The 19,184-nt window shown below is 53.7% G+C and overlaps 1 protein-coding gene across 1 annotated transcript in view; it reads right to left on the reverse strand.

Moving 5' to 3' along the window:
* Positions 1–11,517: 11,517 nt before the first annotated feature.
* TTYH2 (tweety family member 2) overlaps positions 11,518–19,184 on the reverse strand; it is a 38,728-nt gene continuing 31,061 nt past the window's right edge. The window contains exons 13-14 of the mRNA XM_040640305.1: positions 17,475–17,553; positions 11,518–13,156 (exon numbers count right to left, since the gene is read on the reverse strand). Of these exons, the coding sequence (XP_040496239.1) occupies positions 13,076–13,156; positions 17,475–17,553 (160 nt within the window). The 3' untranslated portion in view covers positions 11,518–13,075. The remainder of the gene's footprint in view (positions 13,157–17,474; positions 17,554–19,184) is intronic.

Below are 19,184 nucleotides of genomic sequence, written 5' to 3' on the forward strand. Positions count from 1 at the left end.
GGTCCAGCCTCTCTGCCTGACTCCATGGCTCTTACTCACCAAATGATAGTGTTCACCGAGCTAATATGTTATTAGGAGGCTGGAAGAAATCTTGAGGCAATTATGTTGGACTAAATCCCATGCCATGAACTGGACCTGGTCATACAGCACACAGATTTGAGAGCCTCAGGCCTCTCTGGGAACTCCCACCCAACCAACCACCTGATTGTCCCCAACTCCCTTCCCAGAGTTCCAGGTTACTGGACTCGACCCTCCACCACTCCCAGGGCTCCCACTGGAGCCTCTTCTGTCTACATCACTCCAACCACGATGGGGCTGGGAGTCTGCTGGAGAAGATGAGAGAGCCAGCCCACCTCCCAACAGGCAGAATAGTTGGGCCTTTGAAAGACTGGTCACAAAGGGCACAGTGGGGAATTGGAAAGCAGGCTGGGCTGGGCGCTGACTTCAAGTTCTGGTCCTGCTATCCCCCAGCTGCTTGACCGTGGCCGGGCCACTCGGTCGGTCACTCCCACACCTGACCACTCAGGCTCTGAGCTGCTGAAATGCAAGGCTTTGGCACACAGAAGGGTTTTCTCATGGATGCTAACTGGAAGCCTTAGAAACGCAGTGGGCAGTTCCCACAGATTGCTCTTCTCTCCACTGACCCCGGTCACGCCAGGAGACTCTGTGGTCTGAGAGCTCCATGCTGGCCGGCTATGAGGTCTTTCTATAATACTGTACTATGGAGGTGAGCAGAGCCGCCCCTTTGCTGGCCATTCCTAACTCTCAGAAAGTGCATCTTTGATGGCAAGTCCCCCAGGGCTTGGACTGTGGGTCTGTGAGACTCCTGGGCCTGCACAGAGCCCTTGGATGAGCGGGTGGGAGCCGTGGGAAGACGGCTGGACAGGAGCCTTGCTGTGGTCAGATTTACAACCGAAGGTCTTTGGTCACCCAGAGTTTAGGGTGCTTGCCTGTGAGCAGGGGTTGTTACCTTTGAACGGAAAGGGGAGCTGGTGGGAACGTACTTGGAGGACATGGGTCCTGCTTTCAGTAAAAACCACGAACAAATGTCCAAACTTAGGAAACAGATGAAAATGCAACACAGGTGATAAAGGAGTCCTTCATTTTACCAAGCAACGTCGTACTGGAGTTTTTGCCCAAAATGCCCTCCAGGGCACCCAACTTTATTTTTAAAAATAAAGAAATTTAATGACATGGACTTTTCTAGGAATTCATAGATTTTGTGAATGCCAGATTTCACGCCCTGTATTTATTCTTATAGTTTCCATTCTTTCACTTACTCATTCAGCAAACATTTACTTGAAGCTGAATAATCAGGAAGGCGTGGTACTGGCCTAAGGACGGACGTGTATATCAATGGAATGGCATCAAGAGTTCAGAAATAAACCTTTATATTTATGGCCAACTGATTTCTGAAAAAGGTACTAAGGGAGCTCAATGGAGAAATGATGGTCTCTTCAACAACTGGATGTTCACACAGGACGGAGTGACTATGGACCCCCTACCTCACACCACACACACACACAGATTAATGCAAAATGGATCACAGGCATTAATGTAAGAGCTAAAACTATAAAACTAAGGGGGAAGAACACAGAGGGAATCGTCGTGACCCTGATAGGGCAGATTCCTTAGATACGGCATCAGAAGCATGGTCCATAAAAACAAAAACAAGAATAAATTGGACTTCATTCAAATTAAAAACTCTGTATCTCAAAAGATAACATTGGGGCACCTGAGGGGCTCAGTGGGTTAAGCGTCTGACTCTTGGTTTTGCCTCAGATCACGATCTCTGGGTCATGAGATTAAGTCCATGTTGGGCTGCACACTGGGAGTGGAGCCTGCTTAAGATTCCGTCTCTGCCCCTCCCACCCCCAGCTCACAAACGCACGCTCGCTCTCTCTCTAAAAAAAAAAAAAAAAAAAAAAAAAAAAAAAAAACGAAAAACATAACATTAAGAATATGAAAAGACAAGCCACGGACTTGGAGAAAATACCTGTAAATCGTGTCTGATAAAGCACTTGCTTCCGGAATATATAGACACCTGTGGGGTTCCCGGCGCTGTGAACAGCAGTTTGCAGGTGTCCTGGCTGCACGCCCCCCACAGCCCCCCAGATGCAATTCTCATTTTGCATATGAAGAAACCAATGCCCCAGAGAGCTTAAACACCTTGTCAAAGGTCACAGCTCTCAAGCTGAGGCAGAGCCAGGGCCCAGGCCCGTCTGGCTCTAAAGCGGTGATTCTTCACCTTGGCTACATGTCTAGAAACTCCTGGAGGGCTTCATGAAATCACAGCACTCAGGCTGAACTGCAGACTAACGAAATTAGAGTCTCCCTGCGGGATTTTTCGAACTCCCCAGGTAGTTCCAGCGTGCAGGCAAGGCTGAGAACCACTGACTTAAAGTAAGGGTTCTTGATATCTCAGCCAGCGTGTCTCAAACCTGGGATGTTCATTCACAGAATGGAGATTCCCAGGCCCCCTCTTGCAAATGCTATGTGTCTCGGCCTGGCAATTTGTGTTTTTCCTGATCCCCCTCGATGAATATTACGACCAGACACCTGTCTAATCTTCCTCCCTTCACCTCCAAAGCTGCAAGGAACCAGACCAGGGCGCCCTGGCTGCGGGCCCCTGGGATATAGGGCCAAGAGCTGTATGACAGCCCAGAAGCACGTGCCTGAGGTGGCCTTGGCCTTGGAGCAGCTGAGGCAGGGGCGGGGGAGAGAGGGTGGGAGGGTTAACCGCTAGGTCCCTTTGCATCCACAGCCATTGTTGCTGAAGACAGCACCGCCCCACCCACTCCCAGCCCCGGAACAGCTGGACCTGAATCAGACTTGCAGAAAACAGGATTTTCGTTCTTTCTCACGGTTTGGAAACTCTCCTGTACCAGGAGAGGTAGAAGCGACGGCTTGGACAGCAGAGGGTGCGAAGAGAAGCACGACTTACAGGAGGTGGTCCTAATGTGTTCATTCTACACGGGCAAGCGTTGAGGGGCCACAGGGCAGCTCCGGGGTCCCCCCAGTCACGGGCTGCCTGTCTCTCCCTCTGTGAAAAGACAATTGCTGAAAAAGCCAGCTCTTTGGAGACACAAGGAGGCCTAAGAGTGTGAGGAAACTCCAGGGGCACAAAAATAGCCTCTTTAGCCCAGACCATATTTTAAACAGCTTTGCTTTCCTTCTTGATGCTTCCCATGGCCAAGGCAGGAGCGAGAACAGAGGCATTGTTTTCTATCTGCAGGCAGACAGAGGGGACATTTAAAGGCTGGCCCGGTGACGGGAAGACAGCTCATTCAGGGACCCAGAGCAGGCTCTTTCTCACAAGCTGGTGGGGCCCGAAGATGAATAGCGAGGTCAGCGCGGGGGTCTCAGGTCTCTCCCTGCTTGGTGAGACAAGCACCACTGGCTGGGCTTCCCCAGGCTGTGCTGTCTGTCTGCAAAGGGAGCTTCCGGGGGATGGGGGCAGGGGCGGTACTGCTGCCCTTTGGGAGTTTGGGGAGGGGGTACCCCACCCGTGGGAACCTAGAGACCCAGGGGCACGCAGGACTCTGTGGGGAGACTCAGACACAAGAACACAGGGCGCTGGAGACCTGCTGGTCCGAACATCAGAACGCCAACTGTCTCCCATGTCTCGGGACGGTCGGAGTGGAACCTTCACCAGTGACCAGCACTCCTCTTGTGCAACGACAATGAGCAAAGTGATTTCTGGAAAGAACCTCCCTGACTTAAGAGCAAGTGTGTTTTCCAAGCGTGGGGCAGGGCTGAGGGAGTGGTGGGGTTGAGCAGCTCAGTTTGGGAGCTTAGTAGGGAGGCAAGAGGACGGTGGCTGCTTTCCCTCCGTGCTGGACTCCACCTAACATAGAGACAAGAACATCGTCCTCTTCCTCGTGGTCCCTGTGCCACGGGACTGATGGTCTCTGCGCAGGCACCTGGCTGGGCAGAGGGATGTGGGTGGAGAGCTTCCTTCCCTCTTTCTTATGTTCTTGTGCACCTTCCAGAACATGGGGTCCTAAGGGCCTCACTCACCTTCAAGTGAGGCAGATTTCCCTAGGAATCTACCCCGCCCCCTACCAGGGAACCCTATCAGGGCAACACGAGGCACACTGGGCTCAACCTGGGGTGGCTCCAAGAACGTGGAGGATGAGGACAGGCAGAGGTGGGAGGAGGTCCCCAGGACCCAAGGGTGTTGCACTGGCGTTTACCTGTTCTCCCCACTACAACGCTCTCACCTGAGGGCAGACTATGGACTTTTCACTCACCCCTGTCCCCAGTGCCTGGTGCAGGAAGGAGCCCAACACTCCCTCTGTCACATGCTCTAGGGCTCTCCCCTAGAACTCTCTCCCCCCTCCTCTTCCATTTCTGATCAGAAAAACAAAGCACAGCTAGGTAAAGATGTGAGAGGGGGGAGCACCGGGTCTGAAAGCCAAGAACACACTTCTGTGGTTCCAGAGATTGTGATAAACTTTGAACGTGTTGCAGGAAGGTGAAACTAAACGTGTGACCTTGAGCGTGGTATCCCAATGGGCATACGAATGGCCCCCTGGGGTTAAGGAGCATATAACGCCATGCATTTAGGGGAACTGCCGCCTAGCCGGTGATCAATCATTATGAATTCCCTTCCCTCCCATCTTATCAGAAAGCCCACCTCCCGCCACCCCAGCCCAGACTGTACTTTCCAGCCAGCCAGCTGTGAACCCTTTAGAGGTCTCCCGCCCCCCCCCCCCTTCAGGAGGCTGGTGGATCAGGACCAGACTGACTGGGAGCACGGGGTGTAGGAGGCTAGGTGACCAGAACCTGCAGGGCCCTGTGACTCGGGAGTACTGAGGGCAGCAGCACGGATAGGGCGGGGACACCAGACACCCATCGTCTGGCTGAGCTATCCCAGAAGGCGGCCCCCACGAGAAGCTTCTTGAACCGTCGCTGATTATTACCCTCGGCGGCTTCACTCTCCTCTCCTCTTCAGCCTCCGACTCCTCCCGGCCCGCGCCCTTACCCTCGGTCCTCTCCTGTCACCACCGCCGGGCCGCAAGGGAAGCACCTGAGCCCGGGGCCCCTACCGCCAGCTCTTCTCAAACGGCTCAGACTCGCGGAGTTTACCTGTTGCCTAGCAACCCTGGCCGGGCCAGGACGCGGGGCGGGCCGGAGGGCGCCCCGGAGCACGTGACCGCCCATGCCGCAGCATCTGGTGGAGGTCCCCAGAGTTAGGAGAAAATTTTACCAAATGAGTCAAACACCGGTGCTAATAAACGTTTGTGGGATCTCTGCCAAGGTGCTTGTCCAAGTCTACAAAAATGCGTTGAGCAAGATCCTGAGAAAATGCAAATTATTGTAGTCAGCGCCTCGGAAGTCCTGCGCCCTGGGTGGTGATGCCCGCTCTGCTATTTCTTTGCCTGTGGTCTGGCAGGTTGTCTTACTGCTCCTTCCTTCGGGTTTCTCGCCCACTCAATGGGAATTAAAACCCCCAGTCTCCCCTGTGCTACCATATCCCCTGCACATTGCGTAAGAACCACGCCTGACTGCACAACCAGGATAGACACTCCTGGACAGCAGGGGTGGGTGTTTCCGCAGCTTGGCTGGTGGTTGGCACATTGTAACCATGTATTAAGTGTTCACTGGATGCATGAATGAATAAAACGAAGTTCTTCCTTGGGTCAAAGCAATGAAGCAAGATAATATAAGCTGGACGCAGGTGGTTGGGGGCTAGTGCACTTGGGTTTGAATCCTGGCTGGGCCATTTACTAATCATATGACCTTGGGAGAGTTACTTTCTTTTTCTAAGACTCAACCTTGTTCATCTACAAAGTGGGGGGACAGTGACAAAATTGGGAGGCCCGACTGAGACAACACGCCGAGTGCCCAGGCTCGTGCTGATGGCAGCGTCTGCACCAAACATAAGCTAGCCCCGGACTTCCCACCTCAGGGCAGCAGGCTAACCAAGTTCAGGGATGGGCGCTGAAGATCTGGACTGGGGTAGGCAGGGGACGTGTCAGCCAAAAAGTGGGATTGGGGGTTGAGACTGGTCCTGAAAAATGGTGATGAGTTGCAGGGGAAGGAGCGGGGAGAGCATTCCAGAGTGGGGGGAGGGCATGGAGTGTGCGAGGGAGGGGTGGTTGCGATGGAAAAAGACATTTTGGGGAGGTGGATGGATCATGGTGGCAGGAGCTGACAGTCCCTGTAGGGGAGGAAATGAGAGAGGAATTTGCAAAGGTCAGCTGGGGCCAGTTGGTGAGGGCGTCCTGAGAGGCAGGCGAAGGCACCTGGACAGCTTCCCGTGGGTTTTTGGAGCTGTAAAATTACGGGAAGAAAGCAAACGTTCCCCCACTCTGGTTCCCCAACTTCTCCATTAATGTGTCCTCACTGCTACCCATCTGCCTTTAACTGGCCAGGTACAACAAAATCCCCAAGATGGCACTTTGTGCAACCATACTAACAAGCCCCAAAGTGACGGCTGCCACCAACAACCCCCCTTGGCTCAAGCTCCCACCAGTGCCTCCAAGCAAAGGGCTCTCCTGGGGTGGGTGCTGAGCGGGGAGGTGGGGGCTGGGTGCAGGAGGGTCTGAAAGCCCCACGGAACTGGCTCTGTGCAGTCAGAGGCGAATCAGACCCAAACAAAGCGTCCAGAAGAAAGAGATCGGCTCCCCAGGGAAGCATTGGCTGGTTGGGACTAGAAACATAGACATCTTCCTCCCCCTCCCCCGAGCCCTGGAAAGCGAAGACCCTCCACGCACACATTATTCCCCGGGTGGGGACGTGGGGCAGTGGGTAGGGAAGAACGGGGAAGCGGGAAAAGTTGAAGGAATCCTTCAGCTACCTTTCTCGTACTATTGCCGTGATTCCTCACAGGTTCCCCACCCCCACCTGCTCTCACAAGGCCTGCATGCTTGCAACGGCCTTGGGCAGCTCTGTTCTCTGGCAAAACAGCCATCACCCTTGGGCAGGCCCATGTCAGCTGCCCTGGGAAGCCAGCATGAGGTCATATAATTAGGAGTATGCCCAGGCATCCGGATAAAAACAGTTTCTAGTGTCTCTCTGATCTCTGCCCAACCACAGGGGAACTGGCTACTGAGACTCTTTGCTGAGAGCAGCCCTCAGCCCTGGCCATCCCCCAGGCCAGGCCACGATCCATTGCACTGCTGTCCACCCCCTCCTATTCTTTTTCCAATTCTTTTCTATTGTGGTAAAATACACATAACACACAATCAATCGCCGTAACCTTATTTAAGAGCCCAGGTCAGTGGCATGAAGTATATTCACACTGCTGTGCTGCCATCACCACCATCCATCTCCAGAACTTTTCCGTCTTGCATAACTGAAACTCTATACCCATTAAACAATAACTCCTCATTTGCCCCTCCCCCAGCTCCTGGCACCCACAGTCCTTCTTTCTGCCTCTATGATTTTGACTACGCTTCATACCTCATATAAGGGGAATCACACATTGTCTTTTTGTGACTGGCTTATTTCACGTAACGTAATGTCTTCAAGGTTCATCCGTGTGGTAGCCTGTGTCAGAATTTGCTTCCTTTTTAGACCGAACAACATTCCATTGTCCGTGTAGATGGCGTTTTGTTTATTCACTCGTCCACTGATGGACACTAGGGTTGTTTCCACTTTTTATGATTGTGAATAATGGTGTGGGGAACATGGATGTACAAACATCTCTTCGAGACTGCTTTCGATTCTTTTGGGAAGTAGAATTGCTGAATTCTATGGTAATTCTATTGACTTCATAGAATTTCTTGAGTTTTCATTTTTTGAAGAGCCCCCATACTGTTTTCTACAGCAGCTGCCCCTTTTTGCCTTCCCACCGATACCGCACAGGGGTTCCAATTTGTTCACATCCTTTCCAACCGTTGTTCTTTTCTGTTTTTTGATAGTAGCCCTCTTAATGGAGGTGAGCCGATGTTTCGCCATAGCTTTGATTTGCATTTCCCCAGCGATGAGTGATGGTGAGCATCTTTTCACGTGCTTGTTGGCCATCTGTATGTCTTCTTTGGAGACGTCTACTCAAGTCCTTCGTCCAGTTTTGAATCAAGTTTTATTTTGTTATTGTTGAGTTCTGTATAGGTTCTGAATATTAATCCCTTATCAGATACATGATTTGCAATATTTTCTCCCATTTTGTGGTTTGTCTTTTTGCTCTGTCAGTGAGTTTTGATGCCAATTTAACCATTTTCATGAATCCAACTTGTCTATTTTTTCTTTGTCTGTGCCTTTAGGGTCAAGCTCCAGAAATCATTGCCAAATCCAATGTAGTGAAGATTTTACCCTATGCTTTCTTCTAAGGGATTCATAGCTTTAGGTCCTACATTAAGGTCTTTGTGCATTTTCAGTTATTTTTTGTATTTCCTATTAGGTAAGGGACCAACTTAACTCTTTTCCGTGTGGATATCCAGTTTTTCCAGCACCATTTGTTGAAAAGACTGCCCTTTCCCCATTGAATGGTCTTGACCCTCTTGTCGAAAATCATTTGACCATGCATGTGACGGTTTATTTCTGGACTCTGTTTTACTCCATTGGTCTCTATGTCTGATGTCATGTCAGCATTACTCTCTTTTTTTTTTTTTAAAGATTTTATTTATTTATTTGACAGAGATAGAGACAGCCAGCGAGAGAGGGAACACAAGCAGGGGGAGTGGGAGAGGAAGAAGCAGGCTCATAGCGGAGGAGCCTGATGTGGGGCTCGATCCCATAATGCCGGGATCACGCCCTGAGCCGAAGGCAGATGCTTAACCGCTGTGCCACCCAGGCGCCCCAGCATTACTCTCTTTTAATTATTGTGGCTTTGTAGTAAGTTTTGAAATCGGAAGTTTGAGTCCTCCAGGTGTGTTCTTCTTTTTCAAGATTCTTTTGCCTATTTGGGGCCCAAGGAGATTCCATATCGATTTTAGGATGGGTTTTTTCTATTTCTGCAAAAAATGGTATTTTTCAATAGGGGATGTGTTGGATCTATAGATCACCTTGGGTAACATTGACATCTTAACGGTATTAACTCTCCCAATCCATGAACATGGATGTCTTTCCATTTATTTACTTCTCTAATTTCTTTCAGCAATGTTTTGTGGATTTCATTGTACAAGACTTTTGTGTCTTTGGTTAACTCATAAGAGGTTTTTGGGAGACTATTGTAAATAGAATAATTTTTTTGAATTTCCTTTTCAGATTGTTCACTGTTAGTTTTGATTTACAGAGAAGCTGTAAAGATGGTACAAAGAGTTCCCATATGCCCCTGCCGTGGTTGGAATGTTTATGTCCTCCTCAAATTTATATGTTGAAATCCTAATGCTCGAGGTGATAGTGTTCAGAGGTGGGGCCTTTGGGAGGTGATTAGTCATGAGGATGGAGCTGTTGTGAATGGGATTAGTGTTCTTATAAAAGAGACCCCACGGAACTCCCTAGCCCCTTCCACCGTGTGAGAACACAGAGACGAGGCACCATGTATGAACCAGGAAGCCTTGCCTCTTTGTAAACTCTATCAAGTCAAGGGCCACAATCGTCTTAGATGTTTCCGTAGTCCCAGAATTTAGAGAAGGTGATGCGCCAGGCCACGGGCCAGCAAACTATAAATTACAAGAGATAGTAAATATTTTAGGCTCCATGTTAAGAAGAAAATCAAAGACATTTTGTAGCTACTTATATGATAAGGGAGAAAACAATCCCCACACATTTTTGATTAACAAAATTCAAAATATTATATTTTGAATATTATATAATTTTTCTGTTGTACAGGTCTATTACTGAGAAGAATGGAATTCTTTGGGGGGGCAACACTTTATTTAACTGAGGTTCAGAGTTAGTATTCTCTACTGTCAAAGTCAGTTACAAATATTTGATTTTTTAAAAATCCATTAAAGAATATAAAAGCTATACTCAGCGGCCATACAAGGCAGCAGGTCAGACGAGGCTCACAGGCAGTGGTTTGCTGGCCCCTGTGCTAAGCAATCAATGCATTTTTGAAGGTGGAAAGTAGAAATTTGAAAGGGAGAAGAAAGGAAGGTAAAGGCTCCTGATCTGGGTGTATCTGTCCGTGGGCGCACAGGGCCCCTCAAGTGTTGCCACATCAGCAGTTTAGAGCCAAAAGGCAGCGGTATTGCCCCTGCTGCTTTGAAATATGAGGCCTTGAAGCTTTGGAAGAGGGAAAATGCACAGCACAGCATAGTTTAGGACCACTGGAGATGAGTCAGCTTGGGAGCGGGGACCACTCTGTCACTGCCCCACATGGCTGAGGTGGCCCTGAATGACAGCCTCAGACACACGCCCCTGTTCCTGGCAGAGGCTCTGCTGCTTACAGAGGGGGCCTGATGGAGTTCATTACTTTGCCCCTGGGAGCGGATTCCTGGGTCTGGGGTCGAGGCTGTTCAGAGACGTTCAGACACGGTAAGACCGGCAGGTGGACGACTGCACGTTTGGCAGAAAGGCCTATTCCCCCCCTCCTTTCCCTCGGGTGAGAGACTGGTGCACCCAAGACGGGAACGCAGGCCTCGGGATGACACGCGTGGGACCCACACCGCCCTCGAGCTTGTGCGCGCTCCCACGTGGCCTCCTTCCTATTTCACGCAGGGCCCACCTACAACTCGGTTTTCTCTGCAGATCCTAAAGACAACGAATGCCCCCGAAGTGAATCTCATTTGAGTATTGAAATGCAATTACCTTTCAGAAAATCAGATTTGGAGGGGGAGGCGCCTGGGTGGCTCAGTTGGCATCTGTCTGGCTGTTGATTTTGGCTCAGGTCCTAAGATCGAGCCCCACGTCAGGCTCTGCACTCTAGGAGGCGGAGAGGGGGCTCTGCTTGAGATTCTCTTTCTCTCTCCTTCTCTCTCTGCCCCTTCTCTCCTCTACAATAAATAGACAGATCTTAAAGAAAAAATCAGATTGGTTTCTGCATGGCTCCAAGCCTTTTTCCCACTGCTCTCGGTCTCCTGAGATGAGGGAGAAAGGCGCCTGTGCTGCCAGGTGGGGTTGGGGGGAACATCACTACTTCAGAAATACCCTCATTCTGATGCTCGGCTTTGAGGGGTGAGCAGCTCTGACCCTGGCATGTTCCGCTGTACCGCCCTCTGTATCAAGCCTCAAGTGCTCCCAAAGGATCCAGGAGCTGCTTCCTTCAGGAAGTTCCTGGAAACATGGTCCATTCTGGGAGCCTAGGCTGCCGCACCCTGTTAAAGTTAACAGGGCGAAGGACCACAGGCACAGAGCGTCTCGGGTGCCCCTGCCCGGAGAGGCGCCCCATGGAGACAGGGTTTAGGTACAGAGCGCAAAGCTGGGGTAGCCGTCAGCCCCACCTGGGGAACGTGGCCTGCCACGTGACTGCCGCCCGAACCCCACAGAATTGTCCAGAGGAACCTGGCTTGGGCTCTGGGTGAGACACCTGGGCTCTGCCACTTGCGCCAAGGCCTGTCTTTTAGTCCTTGCCCTAAATCACTGAGATCCGCGGAGAAGCCCTCCCGCCCGTGACCCAGCCGGCAGGGAGCGTGCGGCACCCTCGTTACGGCCGCGGTGGACGAAGTTAGACGGAGCACGCGATTTAGTACAAGTAGTTTATTTCTCCCCAGGCGAGGGCCCGCATGTGTTGAGCAGAGGCGAGCCCACCTGGCTCCTTCAGGAACCACCCAAAGGATTCTAGTTTAGTTTACATGCATTAAAAACGCTACAGTTGCCAACAGCCAAATGTTAAGAAGCAACATCTTGACGTCGCGGGGTTCCTATCTGCATGCGACGTGACCATACACAGACATGTTTATGGTACACGGTACTTCTAGGTTAAAGCAGGTGAGGCAAGAGTCCGGGCTGCCCTGGGGCCCTGTTCTGTCACAGAGGCTTGGCTGGGCGCTGAGAGCCGCCCTGCTGTCGGCGTTCTGATGGGAAAGTGGCTCATCGAAGATGGAAATGGAGCCCTTGTTCCCAGCCAGGTCACCCCGTGTCCCTGGCTTTGGGTGTGCAAGGCTGCGGGGGCGTCAGTGTTGTGCCCTCTGAGTTGACAGGAGACTAGAAGCACCAGAGACCCTAAGCCTGGATTCTCAGCAGGCAGGATGGTGGGTCATTATTCCCTCCTGGCCAACGAGCTCCTTCTCACGGAGCAGGGGCAGCTCAGGGGCCCAGGACAACGAGATGGGTACAGGGTTGGGGGGGGATGAGGGAAGAGGCCTGTCTCAGGTCAAGACGTGACCGTCCCACCTGGCTAAAACCTTTAAGACAAACTTGCTTGAAGACAAAAGGGAGGGGAGGTTCACCTGGGCAGTCCCCAGAACAGGGGAGTGCGTTCAGCTGTCCCTTTTAGCTTCTCTTCTGTCTTAAAGGGCCTCCCTCCTTGAATGGGATGAAGCCACATCCCCGTCAAGCAGCAGCCTGGGACAGCAGGTCTTACTGACTTTGTTTAAAAATCCTCCCTTCCTCCAGATCTTCAAAGAACTGGCTGACGCCAGCAAAACCTGCAGAAGAACGGTACGCAACCCAGGCGTAAGGAACGAGCCCCAAATCCCTTGTAGAAACTGGATGTGCTAGGAGTTGCAAATCTTTGGATAATCAAAATGTTGAAAACACTGGGGGTGGGGGTGGGGCAAGAGTTAGTGTCGCTTTCAAAGTGTCTATTAATACCTGAGACTGTCCCTATCTGTCGTGAACAAACACAGCATCGATTCTGGAATGGAGGAGAGAGGCAGGGGAGAGTGGCAGATGGTGGGTGGACTGTCACCCACACTCCCACCGGGTCCTCCTGCGGAAGCCTGCCGGGGATGTGGCTGTGGCTCCCCCAGCCCTGGAGCCACCCCCTGCACGGCTCTCCAACACCTTTGGCGCGGCCGAGCACCCGGGCGCGTTGCCGGCGTGGACAGGAGGGCAGAAGAGGGAGAGGCCGGCCCGAGTCACGGGTCTTCTGTCTGCCTGGGCCTTGGGTCAGGAAATCTCAGCCGAGCTCAGGCTGATTCTCCCTGATGCCGTCTGCAGGCATAGCAGCCCGCCGATCCCGTAGTCCTGCACCCAGCCTCCAGACGCCTTTGGTTTCTAGTAAAGAAACGCAGCTTGTGTTGGCATTCGTTAAAAATCAAAACGGATCAAGGAGGCAGGAACCTTTGCGGCGAGTGTGTTAGGCTGGAAACTCATTCCCGTAGTGTCTCAGGTGTTCATCCGCCACGGACAGGTAGGTGGCCCTCATGCTGGGAGAATACTGTGGGAGACAGGGGGAGGGTACGGTCAGAACAGGGTCACACGGTACAGCTAAACCAGACGCTGTGCTCGCAAAGGTGCGCGAGCTTCTCGGGGAGTGGGAGCGGGGCCAGTTTTTGTCACAGGCATTGTGGAGACGCTAGAGGGGCTTGGGCAGGCTTTGTCGCTGGTGATGCCTCCAGCCCTGGGTCCATCAGGACGCCTGGCTCCCAGCCTCAAATGCAAGATGCACACACAGACCAGCCACCTTCCCCCTGCTATGACTGCTGCGACCCCTCCAGGGCACACCGACGCCGGGGACAGCGTCAGGGTGCACCAGTGCACTCGTGAGTGGGCTGACGGCACAGGGCCCTAGATTCAGAGACCCTCGTTCAAATCCCAGTAACGCAGCTTACATCCCATGACCTGGGCTGAGGCTCTCCAACTTCTGTGAGCCTCCGTTTCCCCATCCACAGGAGGGACCCGGGAGCCCTCAGCAGTCACAGTGGAAGGATGGAATGCTATCAGACAGGTGACACCCCTCACACGGCGGTTCTCAAACTTGGCTGTGCATTACAGACACCTGGGAGTCTAAAAAAATCCTGATGCCCAGGCCATTCCCACCAGTATTTTTTTTTCTATTGGGGTAAAACCCACATCACATAAAATTCAGCATCTTGAAGTGCCACCAGCATTGTTTTAAAGCTCTTCCAAATGCAGCCAAGTCGGAGAAACAGTGACCTAACGCCAAGTTCTCAACAGATGTTAGCCAGCTGCTGCTTTGGAGGGAGATAGGGCTCCCCACATCACCACATCTCATATCCCAGGACCTGCTTCTACATTTCTCTCTCTCTCTCTCTCTTTTTAAAGATCTTATATATTTATTTACCAGAGAGAGCGAGAGAGCACAAGCGGTAGAGGGAGAGGGAGAAGCAGGCTCCCCACCGAGCAGGGAACCCGATGCGGGGCTTGATCCCAGGACCCTGGAATCATGACCTGAGCCGAAGGCAGACGCTTAACCATCTGAGCCCCCCACGCGTCCCTGCTTCTGCATTTGAACGGGCTCCGGATGCTGCTGGTCTGCTGACATGGAGCAGCAGGGGTCAGCAGGACCCTAAGTGTCTCCTGGCTCCAGGGAAGGTTTGGGGGGGGGTTCAGGTCCAGGCCGTTTATACCAGAGGGGGAACACATGCTCCCAGCCAGTGGGCGCTCAGGGGTGGAGATGGTTGCTGGCACTCTTTAACCCAGCGGTTCTTAACCAGGCGTGATTTTGTCCCCAAGGGACATTTGGCCATGTCTGAAGGCATTTGTGGTTATCACAACTGGGGAGCAGGGAGCGGGGGGGGGGGGTTATCAAGGGGGTAGAGGCCAGGGATACAGCTAAACATCCCAGGGAGCCCAGGACAGGCCCCTCCTCCAGTATGACCTGGCCCACCATAGTGTGGCGGGTGAGGAAGCCTGGTTCTCCATGGGGCTTCCCAGACCTGTAGCCTCTGCTTTGCTCGTGAACACGTGAGAAATGCAAAGCCCCGGGCCCCACCCCAGATTTCCCCGAGTCACAAATGGGGCGGGGGGTGGCCTGTGTTGCAACAAGTCCTCCAGGTGATTCTGATGCACACCCGCGTGGAGCATCTCCTTGAAGCGCTATTTCCAAACGTCCTTGATGAGGAGGGTCCTCTGGCTGCTTGATACACTTAGAACTTCCCAGGAGCCTTCCTGGCATCATCCGCTTCGGGGGTTCTGGAGTGAAGTCCTGGTGTTGGTATTTTTAACAACTGCCCGGGTCATTTTTGTCCATCAAGTCTAGGACATGGTGCTGGAGTGGACACGAGGGGTTCCTCGAAGGTAGACCTGGGCGAAGGCACGTTTCCAGCCAATGGAACAGGCCGTTCATTCTGACTGCCTTGCTTGCTATCAGCCCCTAGAGTGAAATCCCCGTGTCTGTCCCAGAAACGGGGCTGGCAGAGGGAGGGATCCATCCAATCGTCACACTTGCCACTTGCCCAGTACCGATGAATGTTTAGAGCAGGCGCAGGGGGACAGCAGGGAGTGGCCAGCCGTGCTGTTGTTGGGGTGGAAGTCTGCACGCTTATGCTGGGGGTTCCTTGGTCAGCAGCATCCACTGATGCCTCTTCGTGCCCCTTGCACGGCAGGAGGTGGGGGGGGGTCCACCCCAGGGTAGGTAGAGCTGGGTGGGGCAGGGCAGCCAACTTGGCCAAAGCCATGAGAGTCCCTGAGCAGGTCCTAACTCCAGGGAGGAAAGTGACCTCTGTCCTTGAGCCTTGCAGATAAGGCCAGCTCTCGATGATCTCTGCTAATGGCAGAGAGAGTGGCCTGGATCTTTCAGAACAGACGGTAATCCAAAAATCATTTTTACTTGGCATCACTGTGCACGGAGTAATTCCTCATTCACAGCAGATTTCCCCCTAATTATGTTTTGCTCAGATTTTTAAAATCAATCTGCATTCCTGGGTCTATAGCAGCTGGGGGGAGGAAAAGGAATCCAGGAGGCTTCTGGGTAGAGAAAGTCAAGTTGGGATTTAAGAGGTACCTACTGAGAACTGCCAGCTCCGACCAGCCCCCTGTCCCTTCCTGAGGACCCCAGGAAGCAAGGGCTAGTCCTGGGTCTCGGGCTGTGTGTAAGACAGCAGGTGAGGTGCTCTGGGCAAAAACAGTAAGATGGGATCATGGCGGGAAAGATGGGGGGCTGGTCAGAGCAGGGGCTCTCAACCACGGTGCTGAGGACATTTGGGGCTGGATTATTCTTTCTGGTCAGGCTGTCCTGTGTGCGGTAGGATGCTGAGCCCTGGCCCTGGCCCCCATCCACTAGATGCCCGTAGCACCGGCCCCCCAATTGTGACAACCAAAAATGCCTACAGACAGGCCAAGGGTCACCTGGGGGCCAAACTGCCCTTGACTGGGAACCCGCTCAAAGGTGTGGCTCGAAGGCCACCTGCCTGAGCCCCCCCTGCAGGTTGCGCACCTGCTGATGACAGAGGCTGGGTCTCCGCCTCTTTCCCGGGAGCACCACATGTGTTCGGCGCTGACTCACTGGATTTGTGTGCCTGGTTCTCGGGGCCCAGGCATGTGTCACTGACCCCGTGTCCTGGAGTCCAGCCCTTCTAGTGCAGCAGCCGGACGGCCCCTTCCAAACCCCCAAATTCAAACGCCTTGTCCAGCCAGGGGGAGGCAGGGGCGCCCCCCGCCGACAGACACCTGGCTCCAGAACTCTGTTGTGTACCCATCCCCACCGCAGACGTCCGACCTTGTTTTCCACCCCCACCCCATGCCCATTTCATATAAATACCGTAGCTTGTGGAGAAGGTGGGCGGAAGGACGAAGGGGGTAAAATCAGCATCTCCCTCTTAGAGTACCAGCGGCCTCCCCCCCGTTTACAGCGACCAAGATTCCAACGCTCGCCACCATCGTGAGGTGTGTGCTGTTACCATCCCCATTCCACAGGTGGGGAAACTGAGGCACACAGAGGCAAAGCGCTTGTCCAAGGTCACAAAGGTACTAAGCCACGAGCTGGGTGTGAACCCAGGCATTTGGCACGGGAGTCTGTGTCCACATTCTACTGTCTCTACTTGCAGTCCTGTCCCCTGGGACAGGACAGAGCCTTTTCTCTCCAATGCCGCCCCCTCACGCCACCGGCTCCTGCCCCAACGCAGCGTCCCGATTCCCTGGCTGCAGGTGGGCGTGGGCACGTTCCTAGGGATGGCAAGAGCCGGGCAGGCTTGAGGGAGGCTGATGTCCCAGCCACCACAGGGGCTCCATGTTGCAGCCCAGGGTGAAGGGGTAACGCCATCGAGAACCTAACAATTTCTCTGGAGCAAAAAGGGACGCTCTCTTCTTAGAATATTTCGTTTAGCAAACTTATTACTGTAAATTATTTCTCGGTCCCTTTGAGATGTATATAAACCTTTTTAAAGGCTAAATCGGGCCCTTGCCAGCTTTACAATCCAGGAATGTTTTCTTAAGGGTCTGGGAGGCATGTCATTGGAAGGTAAGCATTGAGGAGGACTGCCCCTATCACTGTGGCAATTAGGGACACTGATGGCCACCCTAATTAGCAGGTACTTAGGATGGCCTGGTGTGACAAAGGTGCTGTGGAGTCTTGCTTGGGGGCAGGCTGCCCTGGGGTGAGGGCGAGCTTTCTGTCTCTGCAGTGTCTTCAGCGGACTGCCTGTGCTGTGCGTGGCAGTCTGGTCCCATAACTAAACTGTTTCATCTTTTTCTCCCTTTGTGGAGCGGAGTCACCGGATTGGCAGGAGGTCTTATCTTTAATCATTTCTCTACAAGGGCCACAGCTGTGATTTTGCCCAGAGAGCCCAGGTTACCGTGGGAGGAGGGGAGCCTCTTCCGATGAGGGGCACGTTCTCATAGCGTGGGTTCCCGCCGAAGAGCATGGCCTGGTTCCTGCGGGCGGAGGGGAGAGCTCAGCAGGGGGAGGCCTGGGGGTGGGGTGCTCGGGTTTCTAAAGGAGGGGCCCGGGGGTGTGTATGTGCGAGCCGGGGGATGCACACGGGCCACGGAGGGAGTATGGGTAGGAATTATCAGGGAAAGAGCGCTCGGGGAGGCCCGGGGGGGGGGGGAAGCAGCCGCTGGGGGGCGAGGGGCCAGTGTGGGCTGGAGAAATGCAGCTCCTGGGCCCTGCGATCTGCCCTGAGGGTCTGTGGTGAAAGGCTTGGCATCTACAGGGGTTCTTCCTCCAGCAGAGGTGATGGGGTGGCTAGATGCACCCCAGAGGCCTTCCCCCCAGGTGCCCTGGGGCTGCAGTGGGGGGATCACTGCTGGCCTTTGATGCCTTCCTCCCAACCCGGCTCTCTGGACCCTAACATTCTGTCCTTGGATCTAGCTCCCTGGGAGGGGGCAGGTGGGGGCAGACCCGGGGAGCCCCGCCGTACATGTACTCGGAGACCGGGGCGTTGGAGATGGTCTGAGCCGGGGGCTGCAGGCTGGTCTGGCTGCCCAGGCCGCTGCTGTAGCTACAGAAGCTGCGGAGCTGCCCCCGGGGCGGGTTGTGAGCGGCGATGCGTCGGGCCTGGGGGTTGAAAGGGTCGTCGCTGTCGATGTCATCATAGTCTCTGTCCCTAGAACCACACACAGGACAGAGTCGGCTGTGAGGGCCGAGGCTCGGAGGCAGCGGGATCCTGGCCTGCTTCCCAGTCTTTGCTCCCAGGACTCTCTGGCCACATGGGTCCCCTTCAGGTTCCTCTGCCCTGTCTCACTCAGATCACTCCACCAGTTCCCAACTTCATGCCCACCTCCTCCAGGCAGCCCACCGTGCTGACCCCATCACAATGACCCTCCCTGCTCTGCTTCCTTTTGTCTGGTCTATCCATAGGCATTGAAACACCATCTCATCTCTACGTCCTCATAGAGAATGCAGGTGCCCCACTAACAGTGCTACAACCTATCCTTGGTATTCTGGGGGTGCCCCTCCAGCACCCAGAGCCCTCCTTATCTCACACCACAAAGTCCTGCAGAGGAAGAGAGGACAAGCAAGAGATGCCCGGTTGTGGTATGACACTGTCACCATCCTCAGCAACGCCCCTTGGAACCTCCTTTTGGGAGCCTATCTGGACTCTCAGGGAAGCTTCTGCAGCAATCCATCCAGCCTCTTGGGGCTGAATACCCGTGCCCCCTGCTGCCATCGTTCATCCCAGATTGTCACCCCTGGGCTCAGTCTCAGAGCAGAGCTTCCTGCAAGCTCTTCCAGGAAGCCCCCGGGCAGCCCACCTGGTAGTAAAGTGCTTCCAGGCCCTCGGCCCCGCGCAGATCATGGTGGAGAAGGCCAGGGCAGCCAGGAGGGAGAAGAGGCCGAGGTAGAGCAACCCCTCGATGCCATCGTAGCAGACGCCAGCAAGGGCGTCCAGGTAGTCCTGCAGGAGGAGGAGGGACACGTGGCTGGAAGGCAAGTCGGGGCACAGCCTGGGGTCCGAGCGGGTCTCCGGCGGCTCATCTCCCCAGGCCAGGGCTGGGGATCGCCTACCTTTCCCCACCCCGAGCACTTTGTACGGCCCATGAAGGGTCCACACTCTTGGGCC

The sequence above is a fragment of the Ursus maritimus genome, unplaced genomic scaffold, assembly GCF_017311325.1.
Source record: "Ursus maritimus isolate PB19 unplaced genomic scaffold, ASM1731132v1 scaffold_24, whole genome shotgun sequence".
NCBI classification, from domain to species: Eukaryota; Metazoa; Chordata; class Mammalia; order Carnivora; family Ursidae; genus Ursus; species Ursus maritimus.